The sequence below is a fragment of the Mastomys coucha genome, unplaced genomic scaffold (assembly GCF_008632895.1).
Source record: "Mastomys coucha isolate ucsf_1 unplaced genomic scaffold, UCSF_Mcou_1 pScaffold20, whole genome shotgun sequence".
In the NCBI taxonomy this organism is placed as follows: domain Eukaryota; kingdom Metazoa; phylum Chordata; class Mammalia; order Rodentia; family Muridae; genus Mastomys; species Mastomys coucha.
The window spans coordinates 44,183,501-44,209,844 of NW_022196903.1; the positions used below are offsets into that span (position 1 = coordinate 44,183,501).

At 37.5% G+C, this 26,344-nt stretch overlaps 1 protein-coding gene and 1 pseudogene across 4 annotated transcripts in view; one reads left to right on the forward strand and one right to left on the reverse strand.

The window, feature by feature from the left end:
* Positions 1-26,344, forward strand: part of Stk31 (serine/threonine kinase 31) — a 98,685-nt gene that overhangs the window by 12,695 nt on the left and 59,646 nt on the right. For all 4 annotated transcript variants that reach the window (XM_031381799.1, XM_031381800.1, XM_031381801.1 and 1 more), the window contains exons 5-11: positions 2,105-2,179; positions 3,568-3,726; positions 10,754-11,112; positions 12,900-13,074; positions 15,535-15,650; positions 18,228-18,387; positions 20,421-20,543. In XM_031381799.1, coding sequence (XP_031237659.1) covers positions 2,105-2,179; positions 3,568-3,726; positions 10,754-11,112; positions 12,900-13,074; positions 15,535-15,650; positions 18,228-18,387; positions 20,421-20,543 — 1,167 coding nt within the window. The remainder of the gene's footprint in view (positions 1-2,104; positions 2,180-3,567; positions 3,727-10,753; positions 11,113-12,899; positions 13,075-15,534; positions 15,651-18,227; positions 18,388-20,420; positions 20,544-26,344) is intronic.
* Positions 18,743-20,401, reverse strand: LOC116098446 (annotated as a pseudogene).

Consider the following 26,344-nt stretch of genomic DNA (forward strand, 5'->3'; position numbering starts at 1 on the left):
GCCTGTCCTTCCTGTGATCCTGGTTGTGTCAGAACTCCTCAGAGTCAAGTTGTCTCTGGGATCCTGTGCTTGTTAGAGCACCTGGGAGTGGAGCTTCCTTTGGGTGTTATGTGACTGGCTGTGGAGTTTGCACCTAAAGTCTGCTCAGGGCACTGGCTCAGACAGACTGGAAGGAACCAGTGTCACTGGGCTGGCTGAGTTCCTGTGTGCATTATATATTACTTTCTGAGCAGCATATAAATTTCAAGATCAACCACAGCAGCTTGATATTATTACTATGGAGATACTATACTAGCCAGTTAAATAACAGTGGCCCCTTTGGCTTCCATAACTGCTGGAAGATAAATAAGGATAGTATAGAATATATTCAGATATTAGTTAATAAAATTAGAAGTGATAGGGAGGTAGAGTGGGTAAGCATAAGGATTAAGGATTTGTCTTAGGGTTTTTATTGCTATGACAGAACACCACGGCGAAAAAGGAAGTTGGGGAGGACAGGGTTTATTCTGCTTACACTTCAATATTTCTGTATATTATTGAAAGACGTCAGGACAGGAACTCAAACAGGGCAGGAACCTGGAGTAGGAGCTGATGCAGAGGCCATGGAGGGGTTCTGCTTATTGGTTTGCTCCATATGGGTTGCTTAGCCTGTTTTATTATAGAACCCAGGACCACCAGCCCAGAGATGGCTCCACCCAGAATGGGATGGGCCCTCTCTCATCAATCACTAAAAAAATGTTCTACAGGCTGGCCCACATCCTGACTTTATGAAGGTATTTTCTCATTTGAGGTTCTCTCTTCTTAAATGACCACAGTTTGTATCAAGTTGACATAAATCTAGCCAGCACCAGTATTAGATTGACTTTGAAAAGAAAAAAAAAATCAAGGTGTATAATGTCACTAGGGAGGGAAAAATTAAGATTGTTAGGGTCCACAGATATTACAGGTTGTTATATCTATGGAATGTTGTAATTAAGTAAAAATAAGTGGGGATAAAGATGAAAGGAAGACATAGGAATAAGAGGTGGTGATATATGAGATGTCAGAGAGAAGTGTAGTAGAGAATGCTTTATATTAGACTGGAGGGAAATAGTCCTGAAACTTGTCTGAACAACATGTGAACAGAAGACATGTCATGACACATACATGTAAGACTGAAGATTAAATAATAGAGAATAAGAAGTAAAAAGAGTAATTACGGAATGAATTTTTGGAACAGCTGTGCTGAACTGAAAGGTGATACCCTCAGATTACAGTGGCCCTAAGCAGGCTCCTAGTTGTGTGAGGGGCCAGTAGGAACACTGCAGCATCATTGTTCTTGGGGTTCTGGCATGTATGTGGTGGAGGAGGTTCTAAGACCTTCCATGGTCATTACCTTGGATTTCTGCACTCCACCATGTCCTTTTCTTGTCCTGCAGGTTAACTCAAATTCAATTTAGTTCTTTGACAACTTCTTATGTACATATACAATGCATTCTGGTCATTCTTTTTCCATACCATCCCTATCATCTTGTTCCCTACTGCCTGTTTTCCAGATCCATAACTTTCTGCTTTGTTTTGTAGCCCATTTAGTTTAACCAGGGAAATCTGTGTGAGTGTTGGAGCCTGGTGGTTTCACTTGTAGGTGCACAACTGAAAGGCAGTGACTATCACTTGATTGATCCAGAGATTGTTCAGTAATGACATGAGCTTCCCTGGGTTTTCCCTTTATCTGTTCCTGGCTGTCCCATGGTTATGTCTCAATACTCAGTATGTCTCAAGACTCAATACAGTCATGTGTGGTTGTTGCAAGTACATGATGGCCGAGTATTGTCCTCTCACAGAAGACAAGAAGGGGGCTTTTTTTTCTTTTAACATTTTATTTACCTTTTTGAGAGGTAGTCTAGTATAGTGGACTCTGGAGTCCTGCTGAAGACTAGGCTATGACAGTGGATACATAATGCTATAAACAAAGTACTTGCTTTACAGGTGCATTATGAGAATTAGATAAGTTGTTGTATATAAAAGTACTTACTAACATAAAGTAGTACACAATGCTAACTTATATCCTGACCTACTTAGTATGCTTTTTTAAATTGTAGTGACAATGTTTTTTCTTCTACAGATTTATGGTGGATTGTTTTCTGAAGATAAGTGCTGGTACAGATGCAAAGTGCTAAAAACTATCAGCGATGATAAGGCAGGAAAATGTATTCATACTTTGGGCTTAAGAAATGTTTATTTTGGTTACAACACTTTTTAAAAATGTAGTTTTTAATTTTTTCAATTATTTTTGTATATATATCTGTGTGTATGTACACACACACACACACACACACAAATAGTGCATAGCATATGGGAGGCCTGAGGGAGTTGGTTCCTCCTAACCACCATCTGGGTCATGGAATTGAACTCAGGTCATCAGCTATAACAGCAGTCATCCTTACCTACCAAGCTCTTGCTTCCGAAACTTGATGCCTATTGAGTTTATTATTATTTATTCATGGTGATAATGTCTAGTTTAAAAAACTTAACATTTATGAAAGTATTTTTTCTGGTGAATATTAAAATAAATTATTTTCTTAAAACTAGATAAGATTAAAAAATATTCTTCAGAATTTAAGTTTCTGTACAATCACCAGGCTGTCTAAAGATACATATATTTCATAATGTATATGTGTGATAAATATTTTTCTTGGTAAAATGAGTGGAAAATTTCATGATTTCTCTGGTTGGTTTGTTTTTAAAATATGATTTACTAGTGCCAAAATGTTTTATCTTTGTGAAATTGACTTTTCTAATATAAAATTTCCCATAATTTGAAGTTGAAGAATATATTTTACACTTGTCTTTTGGATTGATTTTAAGATTTTAAATTAAGGCATGAGATGATGAATGATTTTGTTAATATACTTCTAGAAAAAATTTAAAAATAAAAAAAGTGTGTCTGAGAGTTCTCTCTGCTATTATGTACCATGTGCATAGTGTGTGTACCATGCATATGGCATGTGTACTGTGCGTATGTAGTGTCCATAGAAGCAAGAAGAAAGTGTTGGAGCTGGAGTTACAGATGGTTGTGAGCTGCTATATACATGTTGGGAACTGAACCTGGGCCTTTTGGAAGAGCAGCCAGTGCTTTTAGTTGCTGAGCTCTCTATATAACCCCTGGAAAAAACTTTGAACAGATAGATACAGGGCTGGAAGTAAGGGTTAATTTGGCCAGTTTCAAGGTCTAGACAGAGTGAGTTTAATTTTGTCAAAGAAAGTTTTTTTTTCCTGTGGGGATGTGGAAACTCCTAGGTTCTATTCTTCTCAATTTGAATTTAAGAATGTAGATTGATTTTACTATTAGAGATTAGAAAGTATCACAATGCTGTATACTCATGTTTGTATGAAAACACCAGTGGTTAAAAAGAGACAAATGATAAATGGTACTCTTGGAATTAGTCCCAAATATAGGATTTGCCTTTGAGGTTGTTATTAGAACTATTTCTGAAGGTGTTCATCATCTGAGGTAATATTCATAGGTCTTGTTTACAAATTTGTAATCTCTGTTTAGTACTACTGTTTGCTTCCAACTTTTTCTAGTGCCTGGTGAGGTACATTGACTATGGAAATACTGAAATTCTAAAGCGATCTGATATAGTAGAAATACCTCCGGAGCTACAATTTTCTAGTATTGCCAAGAAGTATAGACTTTGGGGACTACAGATTCCTTCTGGCCAAGAAGTTACCCAGTTTGATCAGGCAAGTCATACATTTAAATACTTTTGTTAATGTATTATATATACTTGAAACTATATGCTTGAAAGCATATGCACTATTGAATATTTAGGAAATTATGAATGTGTTTAGAAAATAGATAAATAACTTATGAAAATATAAAAAATAAATATGAAAAATAAAATATGAAAAGGTAATTCAGGGTTATGGATACAGTCATGGTAGAACACTCAGTATGATCAGACCCTGGGTTTGATCCCTGGTACTTATCAAACACACACACAAATGAGCATAAATAATGTTAGGGAAAGTATTGGCTCAGGACTCTCAAGACCAAGTTCTCAGCACAGACTCCTTTGTCTTATAGGAACAGAGAACATGGAATAAGAGACAAAGACAGGAGACAGAAGATGAGGGAGAAAAGGAACAAGGGAAAGGGAGTAGGGATATTTGTCTGAGAGGGGCAAAGGACTGCCTCTGGATTGAGAGGAGACAGACAGGAAAATGGCAGTTTATAGAGGTACAAAGGGAAACCTGTTAATTAGGTGAGTCAAAGTGGCTTTTGATTGCTGGACTTAAATAGTTTGACAGGTGGACCTTGGTGGTCAGCCTTAGGAGGAGGCAGCAGCTAAATAAGGGAATAGACCTTGGTGGCTAGTTGTAAGTTTTTAGCAAGGCAGAGGGAACTGCAGAGAAGGGCACTGCCCACCAGAGCAATGTTTGCTTGCTATGCTCTAGCTGTCCAGAACCCCTTCAAATGCATGAAAAACAATTATGTATTTCTTCTCGTATTTGGTAGGTAATCCTTCTTAATGATCAAATAAGTGAATGTATATATGTAAGTGAATAAAACAAATGTAGAAAAACAACAACAAAACCACAAATGTGAATAGTTTCATCTGTAAAAATTTAAAAGGATTGTCTTTTATATGATGAAAAAATTCTGTTAACATTTGTTTTTGTGAATATATTGTTTTGTTTTGTTTTTAGAGTACTGGGGATTAAGTCTCGAGTACCTCTCAATGGTCTTTAACCCTGTCCATAAATATCAGTAGTTTGAAATTATTAGTATTATAAGTAATCAGATTTATGTTTTAGGCAATATGATAGTTTTAAATGTAGCTGGACACAAACTAGAATAACCTGGGAAGAGAGTCTCAATTGAGGAAAATTATCTAGATTAAGTTGGCCTGTGGACATGTATGTGAGAGCTTGTTTTGATTGCTAGTTGATGTGGGGAGGCTCCATCTGTACACATGGGCAGTGCCAGTCCCTGGGTAGGGTGTCTTGAGTGACAATACAGGAGATAGCTAGATGGGAGGAATAAGCAAGCAGCATGGGTATATTAATTTCTCTCTACTCTTAAGCAAGGATGTGGTATCGCTGCCTGTTTTAGCTTCTGTGACTTCCCTGGAGTGTTGAATATAACTTGTAATTGTAAGACAAATAAAATTTTTTCCCTTCTGTGTGTGACAAAACTTTTCTGGGGAAATACAACATGTTTGTCTATTCACGACAGATAGGGATCCTGTGACAGACCAAAGTATAATATCACTAAAGTCCAAACCTGGTGAACCAGTTAAAGATTTATTTATTTAATGTATGTGAGTACACTGTCCCTGTCTTCAGACACACCAGAAGAGGACATCGGATCCCGTTACAGATGGTTGTGAGCCACCATGTGGTTGCTGGGAATTGAACTTAGAACTTCTGGAAGAACAGTCTTAACCACTGAGACATCTCTCCAGCCCGAACCAAAGAGTTTTATTGGGTTACTTACAAGAGCAGAAATGGCTCACCGAGGTCAAAGGCTTGATTACCAAAGCCCACCCAGTATGGGTGGCAGCTCACAAAACTGGGGACTTGGAGTGTACTACATAGCCTGTAGGCAGCTCAGCAGCGTTCTCAGAGAATATCCTTTCCAGGTGCCTTTGGTCTAAACCTCTTTGAGTGAGCTGGACTAGATTTTGCTTTCTCAGGAGCTATTTTGGTATCAGAGACTTTTTTTTTAAAGCTTTTTTTTCTCTGAGGGTCTTTTTTGTACTTTGGCTTGTCTGAGTCTTTGTGGCACCTCATCTCTTCTCAGAGTCTTCTTGGCAGTCAGCTTCCTCTTCTGAAAGGGATTCTCAGCTTTTATTGCTTACTTGGGCAAGGAGGGGCCTGGTGAATCTAGTTAGTTTCAGGGATTTCCTGAAGCTATTTTGAGTTGTTTACCTTCTGCTTAAGGAGCTTCCTGCAGAATGGAATATTTTAATTTAGGAGGAAACTATTATGCAGTGCTATACCCCCTCCTTTGGCTCTTAATTCTTTTTGTCTCTTCTTCAACAATGATCCCTGAGCCTTGGAGGGTTTGACTGTAGATGTCTACTTATAGCTAAGAAATAGGTCATCATGTCACAGTAACAATCACTTGTTCTCAGGAGCTTCCTCAGGGGTTATGAGTTGAGGCTGATACATCTGAATACATGTGTTTAGATGAGAGTTTGACAGGCACATCATATCCATCTAGAAAAAACTTCTCCTGGCATTGGAGTTTTTATTTAATAACCTTATGGTCTCTGGAATGTCCTTTTTTACCCATGTAGAGTACCTTTTGGATTTTTTTTTTAATTAACCCACCCCAGTAAGATTGTAAGGTAGATAGAAGTATGCTGTATCTGATTGTCTCTCCAGTGGATTTACAAATCTGCAAAACACAGGTTAGCATTATGTTATCTATGTAACAGAACCTTTTCTGGAGGATGGCAGAACAAGGCAACATTTGGAACTACTGTCCCATAACAGATCAGTGGGGTTCCAAAGATAACCTTGGTGAAACACTCTGAAAGTCAGTTGTCATCTGTCCTCAGCAAGTGTCAGGTGAGCCCTGAAGTTCACAATTAAGAAGATAACTAGAATTGAAATGAGCAAGGTCTAATACTGCATGGAAAGGTTCCATCCATTTGTACCATTTGCTTCCTCCAAAGATCAAGGTCAGGTACAAAGCATAGATAGGAGGTGTTAACTTAATTTGTTCTCTGTAGTCCTCAGTGATTCTCTCAGAAGTATTATGTTTACATGACCTGGAGCTCATCCAATCAACTCAGTGGGTCTTACTTAGTCTGCTCAGACCTACTCAGGGCCAAAGGTAAATGTGGCCCTGCTTTCCAGCTGCACCTCTGGCTCACGAGGTCAGAGTGACCCTGGGTTGGCCCATGCCTCTAGCCTCCCCATTCACCATACCTGGCTGTTGGGGAAGTTCTAGCTGGGCTAACAGTCTACACCCTAGCATTATCTTTTGCTGGAGGAAAATGTACCCTCCTTGGTCTTGGGGGATTACCCACTCCTGGGGCATGCTTGATGTTCTTCATCTATATTCTGTCAAGGACGTCTTCTCCTTAGGCAGAAGCTCCTTAGCATACAATTTGCCTTTCATTCAGATTTTCCCTTAGCAACCCTAACTCAACATAAATCCTACTTCATCTGTCTTTAAAGAACCTAGACAGACATCTTTTTCTGCCTAACCTTAAAAATATTTCTTGTTTAGCTTCTTTTATTTTACAGATGCTCTTTACATGTTGGTCTAAGTTACTGAGATCTGCCAAAGCCTTTCTTTATGAAGATCTTGCTCCACCAAAGGACTCAGCAAAGCCACTAAAGCTTGATACTTGCTTTGACTTCTCTGTGAACAATGTTCTCTCTGGGCCAGTGAACTGGGGTTCAAATATAGCCCTCCTATTCCTAGTTCCCTTAATAGTGCCTGCCTCTTCTCTACAGTCTTCCAGTTTTTGATATTTATGGAGACTTTGGATAGAGATAACCATCAGGGACTGACTTTCCTCATTCCTTCTCAGGCTAAACAGCTTTTGCCTCAAGAATGGATGGGGAAGTTACATTACTTAGTTTTTCTGCCACCATAGCTAATGTGTATTTCTAAATTTTTTGCTTGAAAATTTATAAAGCCTATGCTTTCAGTATAAATATGTTGACCTTTGGCTTATGAGTTAAAAATAGTCTTTTTTTTTTAGTCCATACCCTACTCTCCAGTTCCTTCTCCTCTCTGTCTGGAAACCTTATTCCCACTACATTGTCTTTTTTTCTCTTTCCTTAAACAAACAAACAAACAAACCCTAAAACACCCAATAACAAAAAAAATCCATAACCTACTGAGTTTATTTAGAGTTGCTTGCATATGTGTCAGTGTAGGGTTATTGACTGGATCATGGGCAACTTCTGAGAGGTTATACCCAAGAAGAAGAATGACTCCATCTCCCCCAGAAGCCACCAACTGCTAAGAGATCCTCAGCTAGAGTGGGACCTCCTTTGTCCTTCTATATTCATACTGGAGTACTGTTGAGCTTGAACTTGTGCAGCTCTTATGAGGTAACACGGCTGCTGAGTTTTCAAGAGTACAGGGTCATGTCAAATCCAGAAGACAGTTTCCCAGTATTGTTCCTCGTCTGGGTCTTTATACTCTTTTGCCTGTTCTTCTATTCATGCACTTTGACCAGTTTTGAGTCTCTGCTTTAACTGCTGTCCACTGCAAAAAGCAGCTTATCTGAACAAGACTGAGAGTTTCACTACATCTGTGGATATAAACATATCACTCAGAAGGCAAACTTTAACATGCCAATTTAGTAAAACAACTGTAGTAAGTTCTCTTCTAGGGGCAGTGACCTCCCCTTGTCGTTTTAATAATAGTGGTGATTTGTTATCTTTTAGCACATATAATTGAATCACTTTTGGTCCATTAGATGCCTGAATTGTTCTTTCTTCCAGGCCTGAATGTTTTTAATATGTTGATAAATTGAACCCACAATGAAATATTTTCTTTGTAATAACAATGCATTTTTTTGCATTGAAAAAATTCTCAAAAGTCGGCAAATTCATTAGAGTCATAAAAAGAGCCCATGTATAAGAAAACTTTGGGACTTTTACATGGGTTTTATTTCTGTCCTTTATATAATTACTTCCCTATAGAGTTAGGGGAATAAAATATTTATCTTTATTTTATAAAATTTTTTTGGATCTTGAGTTTTTTTTATATTTTAAAAGTGAGGCTAGTTTTTATGTTTTTTTTTTTATTTTGTTTTTTTACATCCTTGTTTTTGTGATTGTTATTGACCAAGTCTTACTTGGTTGGCATACATTATTCATATATATTCTTTTTGGTAGTAGTGTTGGAATTTGAATATAAGGCTTCCTAGGTACTAGGTAAGCATTGTGCTACTACTGTATTTACACCCAATCCAGTTATACTATTTTTCTTTCTCTCTTCCTTCCTTCCTTCCTTTCTTTCTTTCTTTCCTCCTTCCTTCCTTCCTTCCTTCCTTCCTTTTTTCCTTCCTTCCTTCCTTCCTTCTGTCCTTCCTTCCTTCCTTCCCTCCTTATTTATTTATTTTGGTTTTTTGAGTCAGGGTTTCTCTACATAGCCCTGACTGTCCTGGACCTCACTCTGTAGACCAGGCTGGCCTTGAACTCAGAAATCTGCTGTCTCTGCCTCCCAAGTGCTGGGATTAAAGGAGTGTACCACCACTGCCCGGCTATACCATTTTTAACATCTATTGAGACTATAGTTAAAAATAAAACTTTCGAGTGAGATGGTGAGATGGCTCAGTGGGTAAGAGCTCTTGACTGCTCTTCTGGAGGTCTTGAGTTCAAATCCCAGCAACTACATGATGGCTCACAGCCATCCATAATGAGATCTGATACCCTCTTCTGGTGTGTCTAAAGACAACTATAGTGTACTTAGATATAATAATAAATAAATCTTTCTTTAAAAAATAAATAAAGCTTTCTTCTCTTAAGAGAGATGCTCCATTTATTTTAATGGTCCCCCTGATTCAATTAAGATATGAACAGGTAAATGTGAGCAATAATCTCTCATTTTTATTTTTGAATTTATACTTTATATATTCTGAAATATTAGTATTTTCATTTATAGTGTAGATTGAAATCAGGAAAGGAATATAGAGAAATTGAGAGGAAAAGAGTACTTAGATTCTCTCAGAGTAATTTCAGGAATTAAGATTCTCAACAGTAAAAGTTCCTGGTGAAATTGAAGTCTTAAGATGCTTTCCAATCTCAAGTACATTTTATTATAGCTTTTCTCAGTGTGGTGTGTTGGTAATAATGAAAAGTTAGGAAATAGCTAGTTTCTCATATGATGGTGCTGATAATGGCCTCCTCAAAGTTCTGTTTAAGGGACATTTGAATAAACGATTCCTAGTGTCTCATATTTTGTAATTTAAATTTGGTGATTTTTAAAAAAGATTCTGGTATTTTGTAATTGAAATTCTTTAACCTTTATTTATTATATGTGTATGTACATGTGTGGGGAAGCATGTGGCATGACATATGTGGAAATCGGAGGACTTATGAGAATTGTTTTTCTCCTTCCACCATATGGCTTCTGAAGATTGAACTTAGATTGCCCAATGTGGTAGCAAGCCCACTGAGCCATATTGTAGCAACTGTTTTGTTTTTTGAGATTCTACTTCTTTGTCTTTGTTCTTGTTTTAGTTTAAAATCAAAGTATCTGACTTTACCTTTAAAATAATTGTGTTTTGTTGAATTCCTTTTAGAGGTACCAGAATTCTTTTTAAAACTATAGCTCCTTAAGACATCATCACAGCCAGGCATGCTGGCACACATCTTTAATTCCAGCACTAGGGAGGCAGAGGCAGGCAGATATCTGAGTTCAAGGCCATCCTGGTCCATAGAGCAAGTTCCAGGACAGCCAGGACTACTCAGAGAAACCCTGTCTTTAAAAACAAAACAAAACCAACAAATAAAAGAACACCATTACATTTAGTTGGAGCCAAAACAGTAAAAAAATTTTCTAGTATATTTAATTAGCATTCATTAAAACATTTAGAAATATGGTTGAGTACCAGCTTTACTTCTGCAAAAGAATGTTTTCACACACATTGGAATACATTGGATACATACTTTCGTAAGTCAACAACAAAGTAAGATTCCTTGTATATAGATTTTAGGAAAAAGAAAAACAATACAATAGAAACAAAATAAGTGAGAAAAATGTTAATGGCTTTTTTCCTATCTTTTTTAGGGCAGAACATTTTTGGGGAGTTTGATTTATGAAAAAGAAATTAAAATGAGAATTAAAGCAACCTATCAAGATGGAACAGTTATTGCTCAGGCTGAGTATGGCACTGTCGACATAGGGGAAGAAGTGGCAAAGAAAGGATTTGCAGAAAAGTGCAGACTGACCTCAGGCACCGATGCCTGCGAGGCAAAGAAACCAGATCCTAATCAGCTTGCTCTCAGGAGTCTCAAGAACCCTATCCCTCTGTGGGGACGCAGATCAAACCAGTCAGCCTTCAGCAGGCCAAAGGGGCATTTCAATGGCAGGCTGACTCTTGATGTGAAGTATGAGACGAATGCAGGAAACCACGTGACATTTCCAAAGTAAGACTGATGCTTTACATTTTTAACTGATTTCAAATTCATGGTAGTAGCCTTTACAGAACTCAGTTCTTAGGCTTTTGGAATCCTTAAAAGAACCTATGATTTTGTGAATGATCTTACATAATTTCTGTTTTTTCCCCATCAAACACTTGTTCCTCTGTTCTTTAGCAGGGATGTTTTCCTTTTAAAAGCCAATTAGAAAATAAAATTGTTCTTGAATTATTTAAAGTTCCCTTGCTAACTTTTCATTTCATTTTTTTGAACATCTTTAATAAAAATAAAAATCGTCCCCAAATATTAATTCAAAGTCCAGAAGTCACAATAAGATTTGAAGCTGGAGCTGGATGTGTAGCTCAGTGGAGTAAATACCTACTATGCATGAGGCTCTGGATGAAATCTTCATCCTCTTAAGGGAAAAAAGATGTATGTTCCCCCCCTTCTGGCTGTAAGAATACTTTTCATGTGTAAAAGATCTTTTGTGTGAAAGCTTGTGGTGAGATTTTAAGGAGTTCATTTCTTTTAAAGTATTTCTTTTTTTTTTTTTTTTTGTAGTGTTTGGTGGGTCAAACCTAAGGTCTGATGCATGCAATGCATATACTTTACCAATTGATTGCTTACCCTTAATATGTATTTTTTTTTTTTTTTTTTTTTTTTTTTTTTTTTGGTTTTTGAGACAGGGTTTCCCTGTTTAGGCCTAGCTGTCCTGGAACTCACTCTGTAGACCAGGCCGGCCTCGAACTCAAAAATCTGCCTGCCTCTGCCTTCCAAGTGCTAGGATTAAAGGTGTGCGCCACCACTTCCCAGCTTAATATGTATTTTTAATACTTACCTGATCAAATACTTATATATACTTCTAAGGTATGATGTGTTGCTTCAGTTCATGTGTGTTATATAATTAAAATATTAGAGGAAGTATATCTGTTACCACAGATGTATATAATTTGAGCTACCATTTTAGATAATTTTGAATTATCTACTTGAGTCAGAAAGTCAGTCTAGATACTCATGAATACCAATAATATTATTTAAAAATATCACTTTGTGTGTTTGACTTAAATTCATGTATGTCTGTGTACCACATGTGTGCCTGGTACAGTTACAGGCCTGAAGAGGGCATTGGATCCTCTGGGCCAGGAGTTACAGAAGGTTGTGAGTTGCCATGTAGGTATTGGGTATTGAACCAGGGTCTTCTATAAGAGCAGCCAGCATCTTAACCACTGAGCATCTTCTCTAGCTCTAGTATATACCAGTGTATTCTTATATATGGTGAATCAAGCAATGATGTCATGGCAGTTTGATGGATTTTTATTGTTGGTTTAGAAACTACACAAATAAAAAGGTACAAGGGAGGAGGAATTAGAAAAAATGGACAGAACAATTTGATGTTCATGATGTTCTTTGAGGTATAAGGGACTTGGAATATAAGACATTAGAGGCGTTGGTTTTGAAGTATGCCCCAGTTAACACAAACTAGTTTGCATTAAAATAATTTATTTTCATGTTTTGATACAGTCTCACTGTGTGTCTAGGACTGCTCTCAATCTCTGTATGTAGATGAAGGTGGCCTCAGATTTTGTATGCATTCACTTTGGCCTCCCAAATTCAGGGATTGTAGGTTTGTGCCAACATGCTCAGCTTAAATTATTTTTTAATGTTGAGCTAGGCAATGGTTTTAATATTCACAATTAATTGTTAGGTATTTTATAAAAAACCCATGGTAATTTCAATTTTTGAGTTCTAATAGGTTTAAGCATATTTTTAAAAATGAGTGAATTTGTTTTTGACAGGGAAAGTTTGGCTGCTGGTGACTTTAATTTAGGGTCTAATGTCAGCTTGGCAAAAATTAAACAGGACCAGAAACTTATTGAAGAGAATGAAAAGCTTAAAACAGAGAAAGAGGTTCTTCTAGAAAATTACAAAGCATTAGAATTGAAAGTTGAACAGACTGCCCAAGAGCTGCAGGTATGTCATTGGCTTGTGGGAAAGAATGTTCTTCTGCGAAATGTGTGCACTTAGACCTTATAAGAGTAATTTTTATTCTCCTGATGTAATTGTCATCTTAGAGGCTTACTGCCTCTGTCTGCTAACCTAGGCCGTTGTCCTGGAAACCACTAGTCTCTGTGCAATCTCATCTAGACCTAGAATGTTTTTGCCTCTGAGACTTGCTGCTCAATAAGCTCACCCCTTCCTAGTTCTTTCTGATTTCTAGCTGACTGGTTCAACCCAGCTGTTCTGGCCCAAACTCCTCTCCAAGTTGACTGATTCAATTAGGCTTCTCTTGGCCACTACTAGATTACTCTGCTTGGCTTCAAACTAACTCTGGCAATTTGTTCTAATCTTCTGGCTCCTTATCATTCTCTGGCTTGTTTTTTCTATATCTACACCTAATGTCTTCATCTACACCTAATGTGTTCCTTCTCTGCAACCTGTTTCTGTATGACTGTCCCAGTAAAACTGCCTATTAGCCCTGCCCTTAAGTAGCTTCCCTTTCCTTTTTCTTCTCGTGAGAGTTGGGCAGATCCTATTCTGTCAAATCTTTCTCTGATTCATCACTGTGTCTGTCACTCAACTAGATGTCATTTTCAGACATGGGTGCTTCCTTCAACAAACTAATTTTATCTCCATTGTTTGGGATTAAAGGTGTGTACTAAGGGCATGTCTATATTGCAGTCAGAGAGATTAATGGTGTGTGCTAAATATGAGCCACACTACAACTAGAAAGTTTTTTTTTTTCAGTAAATAACACATTCTCTGGGTTCACAGTGTGATCAAATACCCTGCAACAAGTGCTTTTAGTTGTTACTGTCACTCTGTCTCCATCTGTTCTCGTTTGATACCTATGTAAGGAGAAAACTTTTTTCTTACATTTCAAGCTAACCATATTTATATTTCATAGGCTGCTTGAAATTTAATTATTTTCTCATTTATGTTTTCCTTATGTTCTTTAGCTTTTTGTGTATATATTGATTGTGTGTATGCATGTGTGCAGATACATGTACATGTGTGTAACAGTGTGTGTTGAGACCAGAGGTCGATGCCAGATGTTTTCCTCATTTTCACCTTAGTTTTGAGGCAGGTCTTTTACTGAACAGGAGCATGCTGATTGGCTGGACTGGCTGGACAGCAAGCCCCAAAGACCCTTCTGTTTCTGCCTCTCCAGTGCTGGGTTACAGATGCATGCCACTCCTGGCCTTGGCTTTTTAGTGTGGTGATAGGGACCTAACTCAGGTGCTCATGCTTTATTAGCAAGCATTTTACTGACTAAGCCAATGCTCCAGCCCTTAAAACTTCTAAATTTTAGAAATATCTCAAAACATTCCAGAAAGGATTCATAATTAATTGCACATTACCATTTTGACAGTTTTTGTTTCTTCAGTCTTTTGTTCAAAATTAGCCTCATCAATAGTATTTCATATTCTTAAGAATGTATCTTACAGGGCAGTTATGGTACATATCTTTAATCCTAGCACTGGAGAGGCAAAGGCAGGCAGGTCTCTGAATTTGAGGTCAGCCTGGCCAACAGAGAGAGTTCCAGGGCAGCCAAGGCTACACAGAGAAACCCCAAAAAGCAAAACAAACAAACAAACAAACAAAAACAACAAAAAATAGGACTATTTCAGCACTGGAGTAGCTAAGGCAGGTAGGTCTCAATGAATCTGATCCAAGTCTGCTCTACATAGCAATTTCCAGGCCAGCTAAGGCTACAAAAAAGAATATATCTATTTTAATATAAGCAGACATTTAAGAAGCTAGAGTTGAGTGTGGTGGGACATGCATTTTTAATCTCAATACTTAGGATATAGAGACAAGTAGATCTCTCTGAGTTTGAAGTCAGCTTGATTTATATAGTGAGTTATAGGCCAGCCAGGGTTACACAGTGACTACCACCACCATCTCCACCTCCACTACCACCACCATCTCCACCTCCACTACCACCACCATCTCCACCTCCACTACCACCACCATCTCCACCTCCACTACCACCATCACCTCTACCACTACTACTTCAACCACCTCCACTTCCACCACTTCTTCCTCCACCACCTCGCCTTTTACCACCTCCTCCTCCAAAGAACTACATCTATGTACAGGTGACCTGGGTTAGATCCCAGTCCTCCTCAAGCTAAAGCCAATCAAACTATAACTATAGTATACAGTCCAAAGTAAAGTAAGCAGTAATTGCATAATATCATTTATATCACATTTTCTGTATTGCTTTATGGAGTGTTTAAAATTTATCTCTTTAAGCTAGGATTCCAGACCTGGTACTAGCTAGATGTCCCACACTTCAATTCAGTTCTAACACTAACATTGTTTTTAACTCTTAACATTTAACTTGATTCTAACTAAAAAGTTATTTGAATGCTACAAGTATGGTGTTGGTTCTCACTAAGATAGTTTTTTTTTTTTTTAATGTTTCAGCAAGAGAAAACAGCTACCATGGATCTTACTAAGCATTTAGAAAACACTCTGAAGACGTGTGTAGGAACCAGGCTGAAGAATCTGGCAGCTAAAGTAGAACTACTGAAAGAAATTAGGTACTTTAAAATTATGTGTGTGTGTGTGTGTTTTTTTTTGTAGTCCTACTTATAGGACCCAGAGTCTTGTCTATACTAGGCAGATAATTTACCACCGAACAAAAAATTTAGCTTCAAAGAATGTTTTATATGTGGATATTTATGTGTGTTCTTCTGCATACATGTGTGTGGGCACATGTGTGGAGGTCAGAGGACAGCTTTCAGTATTATTCCTCAAGTGCTTTCTAGCTTGGTTTTGAGACAGGGTTTCTCACTACCTGAAACTCACCAGGTTGGCTGTTCTGTCTGCCTCCTAGATCCAGGATGGTCTTCATCTCCTTCCCACTGGGATCACAATGAACACTGCTAGGCCCAGCCTTTCAGTGTTGGATTCTGAGGATCCAGGTTGGGTCTCCATGCTTTTGTGGCAAGCACTTTCCCAACTGATCTCTTCAGACCCTCCCTTCAATAATATTTATTTTTACAAATAATAATGTAAACATTGCTAATTAGTTGGTGCTTTGTTTAAATTTTATTTGTATATACTGTTTCTGCTTTTGAGGTATAATCTTTGGATTGTTATGACTTCAAAGAGAAAGTTCTAAACCTAAGATTGATTTTATAGAAACTTTTGATCAGTTTTCTGTTCTCACTTAAAGCCATAGTGTCATAAATTTATCTCTGGGAGTGAAATTCGAACCCCCTCAAAAGCATACATACATTCCAGCTTCTAAATGGTGGTTTGATGGAGAACCAACTGAAGGTTTTATTAATATGAATTTCTGTATTAATTATATTTAAAGAAATATTATGTTACTTGTAAATGAAAGAAAAGGAATTAATTAGAAAGCTTTATACATCATTTATTCAGTAGTTTAAAGTCTACATTAGAGCATTTGGCATTTGGTATTTTGCATTTCTGCTGCATGCTAGACATAAAACCAGTGATTTATTTCCACCATATTTTGATGTTGCCATGAATGCATAAATTGCATGTTGGTTTCTTTCCCCAGTGGAAATCTATATTCTCCAGTATAAATCTCTCACATAGCATGTGGTCTGTAAGTCTTTTAAGAATTGGGTAATTTGGACTCTCAGAGATAATTAACTTTTGATATAATACTAAAAATCAGGTGACTGACTGCATTGGCAAAATCTGAGCCAGATTTGAGCCAAAATGACAATATACTTTAATTCATTTTTGAGGAAAAATTGTCTTTTAGAATTGTGGCAGTCTAGTTGGAAACTAGAAAAAAAATTGTTAAAACTCATTAGTTTTGCTTATTACTTGGCCTCTATGAGTGCTTTGTTTATAGATTAAAAACAAAAACCCCTAACAACTTAGCATATACTGGGTAGAAGGACTTTGCCTATGGCTGTGTTCACACACAGGACTGGCTATGTTTAACACTTTTAGAGAAGTATTTACAAATTTTGTTATAGAACAAAAATTAAAGGTCCTTTTGACATTTTAAAATTTGTAGATTTTGGAAGTCATCTTTCTATACAAAGCTTAAAAAAGAAGATTTCTTTCTGTTAGGCATGGTAGCATGTGTCAGTAGGTACAGGTTTATTGGAGTCTGAGACAGGAAGATGCTTGGGCAGGAAGATATTCTGAGGCCAAGCTAAGCAATACAGCAATGTCTTTTGTTGTTTTTGTTTTGGGACACATACTCACTATGTAGTCTCAGCTGGCCTGGAACTCACTGTATAGACCAGGAGGGCCTCAGGCTTACAGAGATCTGCTGACCTCTGCTTCCTGAGTGCTTGTATTAAAGATGTGCACCACTATGTCTGGCTAATGGCAATATTTTATCTAAAAACATGTATAGAATTATTTGTTCCACATTTTAAAATATCTATTTATTATTTTATATGTATGAATATTTTGCCTGCATGTATGTATGTGCACCACATTCATGCCTGGTTCCTGTGGAGGCCAGAAGGCATTACAATCCCTTAGAAGTGGCATTAAAGATAGTTATGACCTGCTATGTGGGTGCCGGGAACTGAACCCAGGTCTTTTGCAATAGCAAGCCTCTTAACCACTGAGTCATCCCTCTAGTTCTCTACACAATTTTTAATTAGAACTGTATATTATAGTTACACATGGTTTTCTGTAAAGTTTTAAAAAGTACCTAGTTGTCTTAGGTATGGTTTTTATTGCTGTGAAGAGACAATATGACAAAGGCAACTCTTATAAAGGACAACATTTAAATGGGGCTGGCTTACAGGTTTGGCGGTTCAGTCCATTATCATCATGGTGGGAAGCATGGCATTGTCCAAGTAGGCATGGCCCAGGAGTAGCTGAGAAGTCTACATTTTGTTCTGAAGGCAAGCAGAAGACTGCCTTCCAAGCAGGTAGGAGGAGGGTCTCAAAGCCCATCTCCACAGTGACACACTTCCTCCAACAAGGTCATACCTACCCAACAAGGCAGCATCCCTAATAGTGCCACTACTTGGGCCAAGCATATTCAAACCACTATAGTAGTCATAGGCCAGTGTTGTCTTTTTAAGATGTTTTAAATGAATTTCTCTCATACAAATTTTACAATTTCTAAATGTTTTCCCTTTTTCTTTTCCTGTGTTTTTAAATAGGCATATTAACATCAGTATTCGCTTTGGAAATGACCTTTCAGATGCTATGCAAGTGTTGGATGAAGGGTCCTTTACTACTCTAGCATCTTTGAATGAGTTAGAGAAAATTTGGGATGAATATAATGTTGCTCAGGAGAAGCTTCAAACTTGTCCTAATGAGGTGGGTTAAGAGTTTTCTTTTCTATGTTTTATTTTTTTTTTTTTACTGTATTAAAATACTGAGTTTATATCACATGCATATTGTTATCTCCCTACCATTTCCACATCTGACCACACTATGACTATGTCCTATCATAACATTTCATACATACTTAAAACCAAGTAAAGGGTGGAGTTCCATCCTTGAAAACTAAACGGGCATTTTAGACAATACATTCTTGGCAATTGAACCTAGACAATATTTGTCAGACATGGTAGGGAAAATTTTCACTTTGCATTATAAAAAGGACAGCCAGATATCAACTATTGTAGAAATGAAGTAAGTCAGAATGTTTGAAACTGTTTAAACCATTTTCTTAAAGAGACTTCCTACACTGCTAGAGATCTTGAATAGCCTCCTGGCCAGTCATCCAGAAACAGTTCTTCATAATTAATGAACTTGGCTTCCACTTTGAGAAGAGAACAACCCTTTTCTATAGCTGCTTGTAGTTTTGTCTTGATGTTTTCTACAGAACTAGGTCCTTTTGGTGTTTTAGGTGTTTTTTTTTCCCTGTTTTTTGAAGGACTCTTGAGCCTTTGATATTGGTGTTGGTGGTTTTAATTTGATGGTTTGATTTTTGTGCATTTTTGGCTGGACTATCTTGTACAGATTTTTTCACTGGAACATTTTCTTCAGTTTCCTCTTCATCAAAATCACCATCATCTTCTTCAAGTTTTACTTTTTTCTGTGGAACCTTGTTACCACCTCAAGGAGCAGATCCCTTTCCAGACATACCTAACAGTTTCACATCCTCCTCACTTTCATCTTTTCCCTACAGCTACTAGGTGCTGCCAACTAATGTGCACAGGCCGTGACCCACACTTCAACCTTAAGACCACAGGTGGAGTAATTTCAAAGTTCCCAAGGGAAACTGTTGGCTGTACAGACATTTTGAAAGTTGCCAGTATGACTTTAAATGGACTGTCTTTATAGACATGGCTTCTGCCTCTATAGTGTGTAATTCATCTTTTGCTCCTGCTCTTAAACTGACCGTTCTTAATGATAACCGGTGTTCATTTTCATCATTATCCACTTTAAAGTAATAGTCTTTGTCAGCCTTTAGTTCTAAGGCCTAAGAGGGCTCGTGACCATGTCTATCGAGTCACCTATGAGGTGGAGGTGTGCACTTTAGTGTGGGAGAAGATGGACAGAAGACAACTGCCTGCTGTTCCACAGAACAGACACGCGGGACCGAATCATGCCTGTTGGTTTTGTTTTTAAATCTGTTGACTCTTTTAAGAAAGCAGAGAGTCTGATGCTGTAGTGATACTTTATTTACATAAAATTAAGTGTTTACCTTAAGAGAGAATTAGAATAGGTAATTGGCAACTAGATATATTGTTTAAAAATCTTTTCCTGTTGTGTGTGCATATTTAATATTTGAGTAATTGTCTATTCCCCTGGAAATCTGATAAAATGTTTCAACCATGTTAATAGTCAATATTATCTACTGTAAATATTCAAGTTATATCTATATTAGGAATACTATAAAACACCCAATGAGGACTCTTACAACTGGGTACGTCCTTCAGGGCTCCTAGAAGCTAAACCCGTGGAGGACTCAACAGAAACACTGGCTTTTGAGGGCCTCATATGAGATTTTAACTAGGGCGACTTCTAACCCGTCTAACATGGATCTTGTATTTGGTCTGAGTAGTGTGCTTTCTGTTACTGCAGTATAGGAATCTGACACATTATTATATCCTGACTACATACTATATTATTAGTATATATTATTATACTCCCAGTGTTGGGAGGTAGTTAATATGAAGGGAGGAATAGCATGAAGACTGAAGTCTACCTAGGAATTGTATACTTTTCTTTAAAGGAACACGTTCATAGTAAAAAGAATAGGGAAAAATGAGCTTAGCAGGATTGTTGAATTTAAATGTTGTCTTTTATTGTAGTAGTAAGATTAAGAAATCACTATTGTCCATATAGGTGAATGTGTGAAATTACCTGATGTCTTGACCATCCTATTTTTTTTTCTTCAGAATGAAGGTAATATTTTGATTACTGAAAGAAATGAAGTACAACAGAAGCTGTTCGTGGCTGTAGATGTTTTTATTCTGGAAGTAGATGAGTTACCACTTGATAAACGCTTAAAAACATTGCAGGTTAGAATTAAGATGTACATATATATATTTTTAAAAATTTACTTATTTATTTACATCCCAAATACTGCCTTCTTCCCAGTCTTCCCTCACAGGGTCCCTCCCCTCTCCCCTCCTCTTTGCCTTTGAGATGGTGGAGTGTCCCCCCCCCCCCCACATCTCCCACCCTGGCTCATCAAGTCTCTGCAGGATTAGGCATATCGTTTCCCACTGTGGCAGACAAGGCAGCCCTCTACTACATTTGTGTGGGGGACTGGGGTGGTATCTGGGGGACAGTGCTGGGGAGGCCTCCGTCCAGCCTGTGCATGCTCTTTGGTTAGTGGCTCAGTCTCTGAGAGCTCCCAGAGGTCCAGGATAGTTGACACTGTTGGTCTTCCTGTGGAATTCCTACCTGCTCATGGTCTTCAATTCTTTCCCCTACTCTTCCATAAGACTCCCTGGGCTCTGTCCAATGTTTGGCTGTAGGTCTCTGCATCTGTTTCAGTCAGCTGATGGATGGAGCCTCTCAAAGGACAATTATGCTAGGCTTCTGCCTCAAGTATACCAGAGTATCATTATTTTACTAGTATATGTATATACTCCTTCCACTCTTCTCCCACCCAGGTCCCTGCCTCCTATGACTATTATGTTCCTCCTTCTAAGTGGGATTCAAGCATCCTCACTTGGGCCTTACTTCTTGTTCAACTTCTTTGGGTTTTGTCATGGGTATTCTCTCTACTTGTCAGTGAGTACATTACCATGCATGTCTTTTTGGGTCTGAGTTACCTTACTCAGGATGGTATTTTCTAGTTCCATCCATTTGCCTGAAAAACATACGATGTCCTTGATTTTAATAGATGAATAGTAGTCCATTAAGTAAATGAACCACATTTTCTATATCCATTCTTCACTTGAGGAACATTAGGTTGTTTCCAGTTTCTGGCTATTTCGAATAAAGCTGTTCCAAATATAGTGGAGCATGTATCCTTGTGGTATAGTAGAATTTCTTTTGGTTATATGCCCAGGAATGATATACCCCAAGTCTTGGGGGGTAGAACAGTTCCCAGTTTTCTGAGGAACTGCCAAACTGATTTTCACAGTGGTTGTACAAATTCACAATCCCACCAACAGTGGAAGAGTGTTCCTCTTTCTCCATATCCTCACCAACATGTGTTGTCATTTGAGATTTTGATCCTCGCTGTTCTGATTGGTGTAAGGTGGAATCTCAGGGTTATTTTGATTTACATTTCCATGATGATTAAGGATTTGAACATTTCTTTAAATGCTTTAGGCCATTCTAGATTCCTTTGTTGAGAATTCTCTGTTTAGCTCTGTACCCCATTTTAAAAATTGTGTTACTAGGTTTGTTGGAATCTAACTTCTTGAGTTCTTTATATAGTTTAGATATTAGCATTTTGTCAAAATAGGGTTAGTGAAGATCCTTTTCTAATCTGTAGGCAGCCATTGTGTCCTATTGACATTGTCCTTTGCCTTACAGAAGCTTTTCAGTTTCATGAGGTGCTGTTTATCAGTTGTTTATCCTAGAGCCGAACCATTGGTTTTCTGTTCAGGAAATTGTCTCTTGTATCAATGTGTTCAAGGCTATTTCTTTTTTTTTTTCTTTTTTCTTTTTGTTTTGTTTTGTTTTGTTTTTTGTTTTCGAGACAGGGTTTCTCTGTGTAGCCCTGGCTGTCCTGGGACTCACTCTGTACACTAGCCTGGCCTTGAACTCAGAAATCCACCTGCCTCTGCCTCCCAAGTGCTGGGATTAAAGGCGTGCACCACCACTGCCTGGCTTTCAAGGCTATTTCTTACTTATTATTGCATGAGATTTAGTGTATGCAGTTTTATGTTGAGGTTTTTGATCCACTTGGACTTGAGTCTTGTGCAGGGCAGTAAATATGGATCTAAATACATTCTTCTGCATGCAGACATCCAGTTAGATCAGCACCATTTGTTGAAGATGCTTTTTTTCCCCCATGTATGGTTTTGGCTTCTTTATCAAAAGTCAAGTGTCCATAGATGTATGGGTTCATTTCTGGGTCTTCAATTCTATTCCACTGATTAATGTGTCTGTTTCTGTACCAATACCATGCAGTCTTTTTTCTCACTGTTGCTCTGTAGTACAGCTTGAGGTCAGGGATGGTGATTCCTCCAGAAGTTCTTTTATTGTTCAGGATTGTTTTTTCAATCCTGGTTTTGTTTGGTTGGTTGTTTTTGATATATATCGAAGTTGAGAATTATTCTTTCTAGGTCTATAAAAATTGTGTCGCATTAAATCTGTAGATATTTTTTGGTAAGATACACATTTTCACTGTTAATCCTCTTTTACCTGTCCATGAGCATGGGAGATCTTTCCATCTTCTGATATTTTCTTCAATTGCTTTTTTCAGGGACTTAAAAGTTCTTGTCATATAGATCTTTGACTTGCCTGGTTAGAGTTAACCAAGATATTTTATATTATTTGTGGTTGTTGTGAAGGGTGGTACTTCCCTAATTTCTTTCTCAGCCCATTTATCATTTGTATAAAGGAGGGTTACTGACTTTGAGTTAATTTTATATCCAGTCATTTTGCTCAAATCATTTATCAACTGTAGGAGTTATCTTGTAGAGTTTTGTGGGTTGCTAATCTTTACTCTCATATCATCCTTTAATAGTGATACCTTGACTTCTTCCTTTCCAATTTGTAACCCTTTGATCTTCCTTTGTTGTCTTATTGCTCTAGCTAGAACTTTAAGTATTGTATTGAATAGATAGGGAGAGAGTGGGCAGCCTTGTCTTGTTCCTGATTTTAGTGTGCTTGCTTCAAGTTTCTCTCCATTTAATTTGATGTTGGCTATTGGCTTGCAGTATATTGCTTTTATTATGTTTTTATTAATAATTATTTTATTAATAAATATTTTATTATTTTTATTATGTTAGGTATATACTTTGAATCCCTGATCTCTCCAAGACTTTTAACATGAAGAGGTGTTGTATTTTGTCAAAGGCTTTTTTAGCATCTAATGAGATGATCATGTGATTTACAGTTTATGTAGTAGATTACATTGATAGATTTTTATACATTGAACCATCCCTTCATTCCTGGGATGAATTCATTCATAATAATGAATGATGGTTTTGATGTGTTTTTGGATTTGCTTTGCAAGAATTTTATTGGGTATTTTTACATAGATGTTCATAAGTGAAATTGGTCTGATGCACTGTTTCTTTGTTGAGTCTTTATCAGCATGACTGTGGCCTCATAGAATGAATTAGGTAGTGTTCCCTCTCTTTTTGTTTTGTGGAATAGTTTGCAGAGTATTGGTATTAGTTCTTCTCTGAAAGTCTAGTAGAATTATGCACTAAAACCATTTTGCCCTAGACTAAGCTTAACTTGGGTGGGTGGGTGGGTGCAATGTAAGGCTTGATTGTCAGTGAGTGCACAGGTAAAGACTACACACACACTTAGGAACAGTTTCAGAAAACTGTTTCAGTTTATTTGGGGGCGGGTATATATGTCCCTGAGGAGGTAGACAGGGTCTTTGGGCAAGGTTTGCATAGCCATGTAAAATTGGCCAGGACATGGGTGTTGGAAGATACTTACATACTCAGGGGCAGGGAGTTTGATGCAGGGGGACCTTATAAGGACAAACAAGGAATAAGGCCTGATAACTGTGAGGGTAGCAAATTCTTACTAGGGTTGATAGTGGAGCAGCTGATTTTCAGGTGCCAGGTTGAAAGAGGGGAGGGAGCCAAGGCTTTCTATGCTCAACTGAGGTATCCAGGGTTGAAGCTCTTCTTAACCCTTCCTCCACCCTCCTCCCATTTATCCTGGGCCATTAGGACCCACAGAAGGCTACTGATTTTTGTGTGTTAATTTTGTATTCTGCTACTTTGCTGAAAATGTCTGTAAGTTGTAGATGTTTCCTTGTTTAGTCTTTAGGGATTTCATGTATAAAATCATATCATATGCTAGTGAGGATAGTTGGACTTCTTCGTTCAATATTTGCATCCCCTTGAATTCCTTTAGTTGTCGTATTGGTCTAGATAAGACTTCAAGTACTATAATTGAATAGGTATAGAAAGAGTTGGTATCCTTGTCTTATTGCTGATATTAGTGAAAATGTTTTCTTGAGTTTCTCTCTAGTTAGGTGGATGTTGGCTGTTGGCTTGCTGTAAATCACCTTTATTATGTTGAGGTATGTTGCTTGTATCCCTGGTCTGTTGAGGACTTTTATCATGAAGGCGTATTGAATTCTGTTAAAGGCCTTTTTTTCATCTAATGTGATGACCATATGGTTTTTGCTTCTTAGTTTGTTTATTTGATAAATTATGTTTATTGATTTATGTATCCCTGGAATGAGGTCTTCCTGATATAGTAGGTAATAAAGTATTTTTGATGCATTCTTGAATTTGGTTTCTCAGTATTGATAATTTTTGTATCTTATGTTCATAAGGTGTATTAGTATGTATGTATATATATATGTGTGTGTGTGTGTACATATATTGTTGAATCTTTATGTGGTTTTCATATTGGAGTAATAATAGCCTCATAAAAAGAATTTGGATATGTTCCTTCCATTTCTTTTTTGGAATATTTCAAGGAGTATTGAACATTGTAAGGAGTATTAGTTGCTTTTTGAAGGTCTAGTAGATTTTTCTTAATTGGGAGATTTTTAATTATTGCTCTGTTTCACTAGAGGATATGGAAGGGATCTGTTTAAATCATTTATTTTCATCTTGATTTCATTTTGGTAGTTTATATATACACCAAGAAATGCATTTCTTTTTCTTAGGTTTTACAGTTTGGTGGATTTTTAAAATATGTCCTTGTGATTCGTTGAATTTCCTGTGTGTCTCCTCTTGTAATGTCTCCATTTCATATCAGATTTTATTAATTTGGATTCTCTCTCTTTTGGACAATTTGATATTTGACTGAAATTTTGCCTATCTTATTTTTTTCCCCAAAGAACCAAATTTCATTGACATACCATTCCTGGAATAAAGTGCATCCATTCTACTGTACTGACTACTGTAGGCACAGTAGCATGACACCTGTTTACCTAAACATTGAAAAGCTGAATGTGGGTTTGTCTGGGCCTGCGCCCTGAGCAGACCTTGGGCACAAACTCTGCACCCAGTCCCACAACACCCAGAGGAAGCTCTACTCCTAGATGCTCTAACAAGCCCAGGATCACAGGATCCCAGAATCACAGGATCACAGAGACAGCTTGACTCTGAGGAGTTCTGACACAACCAGGATCATAGGAAGGACAGGCTCCAGTCAGATATAGCCAGGGCAGGTAGCACTAGAGACAGCCAGATGGCAGAAAGCTGGTATAATAATGTAAGGAACAGAAACCAAGGTTACTTGGCATCATCAGAACCCAATTCTCCCACCATAGCAAGTCCTGGACACACCATCACACTGGAAAAGCAAGATTCAGATCTAAAATCACTTCTCATGATGATAGTACAGGACTTTAAGGAGGACATAAATAACTTCCTCAAAGAAATACAGGAGAATTCAGGTAAGCAGTTAGAAGCTTTTAAAGAGGAAACACAAAAATCTCTTAAAGAACTACAGGAAAACACAATCAAACAGGTGATGGAAATGAACAAAACCATCCAGGATCTAAAAATGGAAGTAGAAACAATAAAGAATTCACAAAGGGAGACAACCCTGGAGTTAGAAAACCTAGGAAAGAAATCAGGAGTTCATAGATGCAAGCATCACCAACAGAATACAAGAGATAGAAGAGAGAATCTCAGGGTCAGAAGACACTATAGAAAACATTGACACAACAGTCAAAGAAAATGCAAAAAGTAAAAAGCTCCTAACC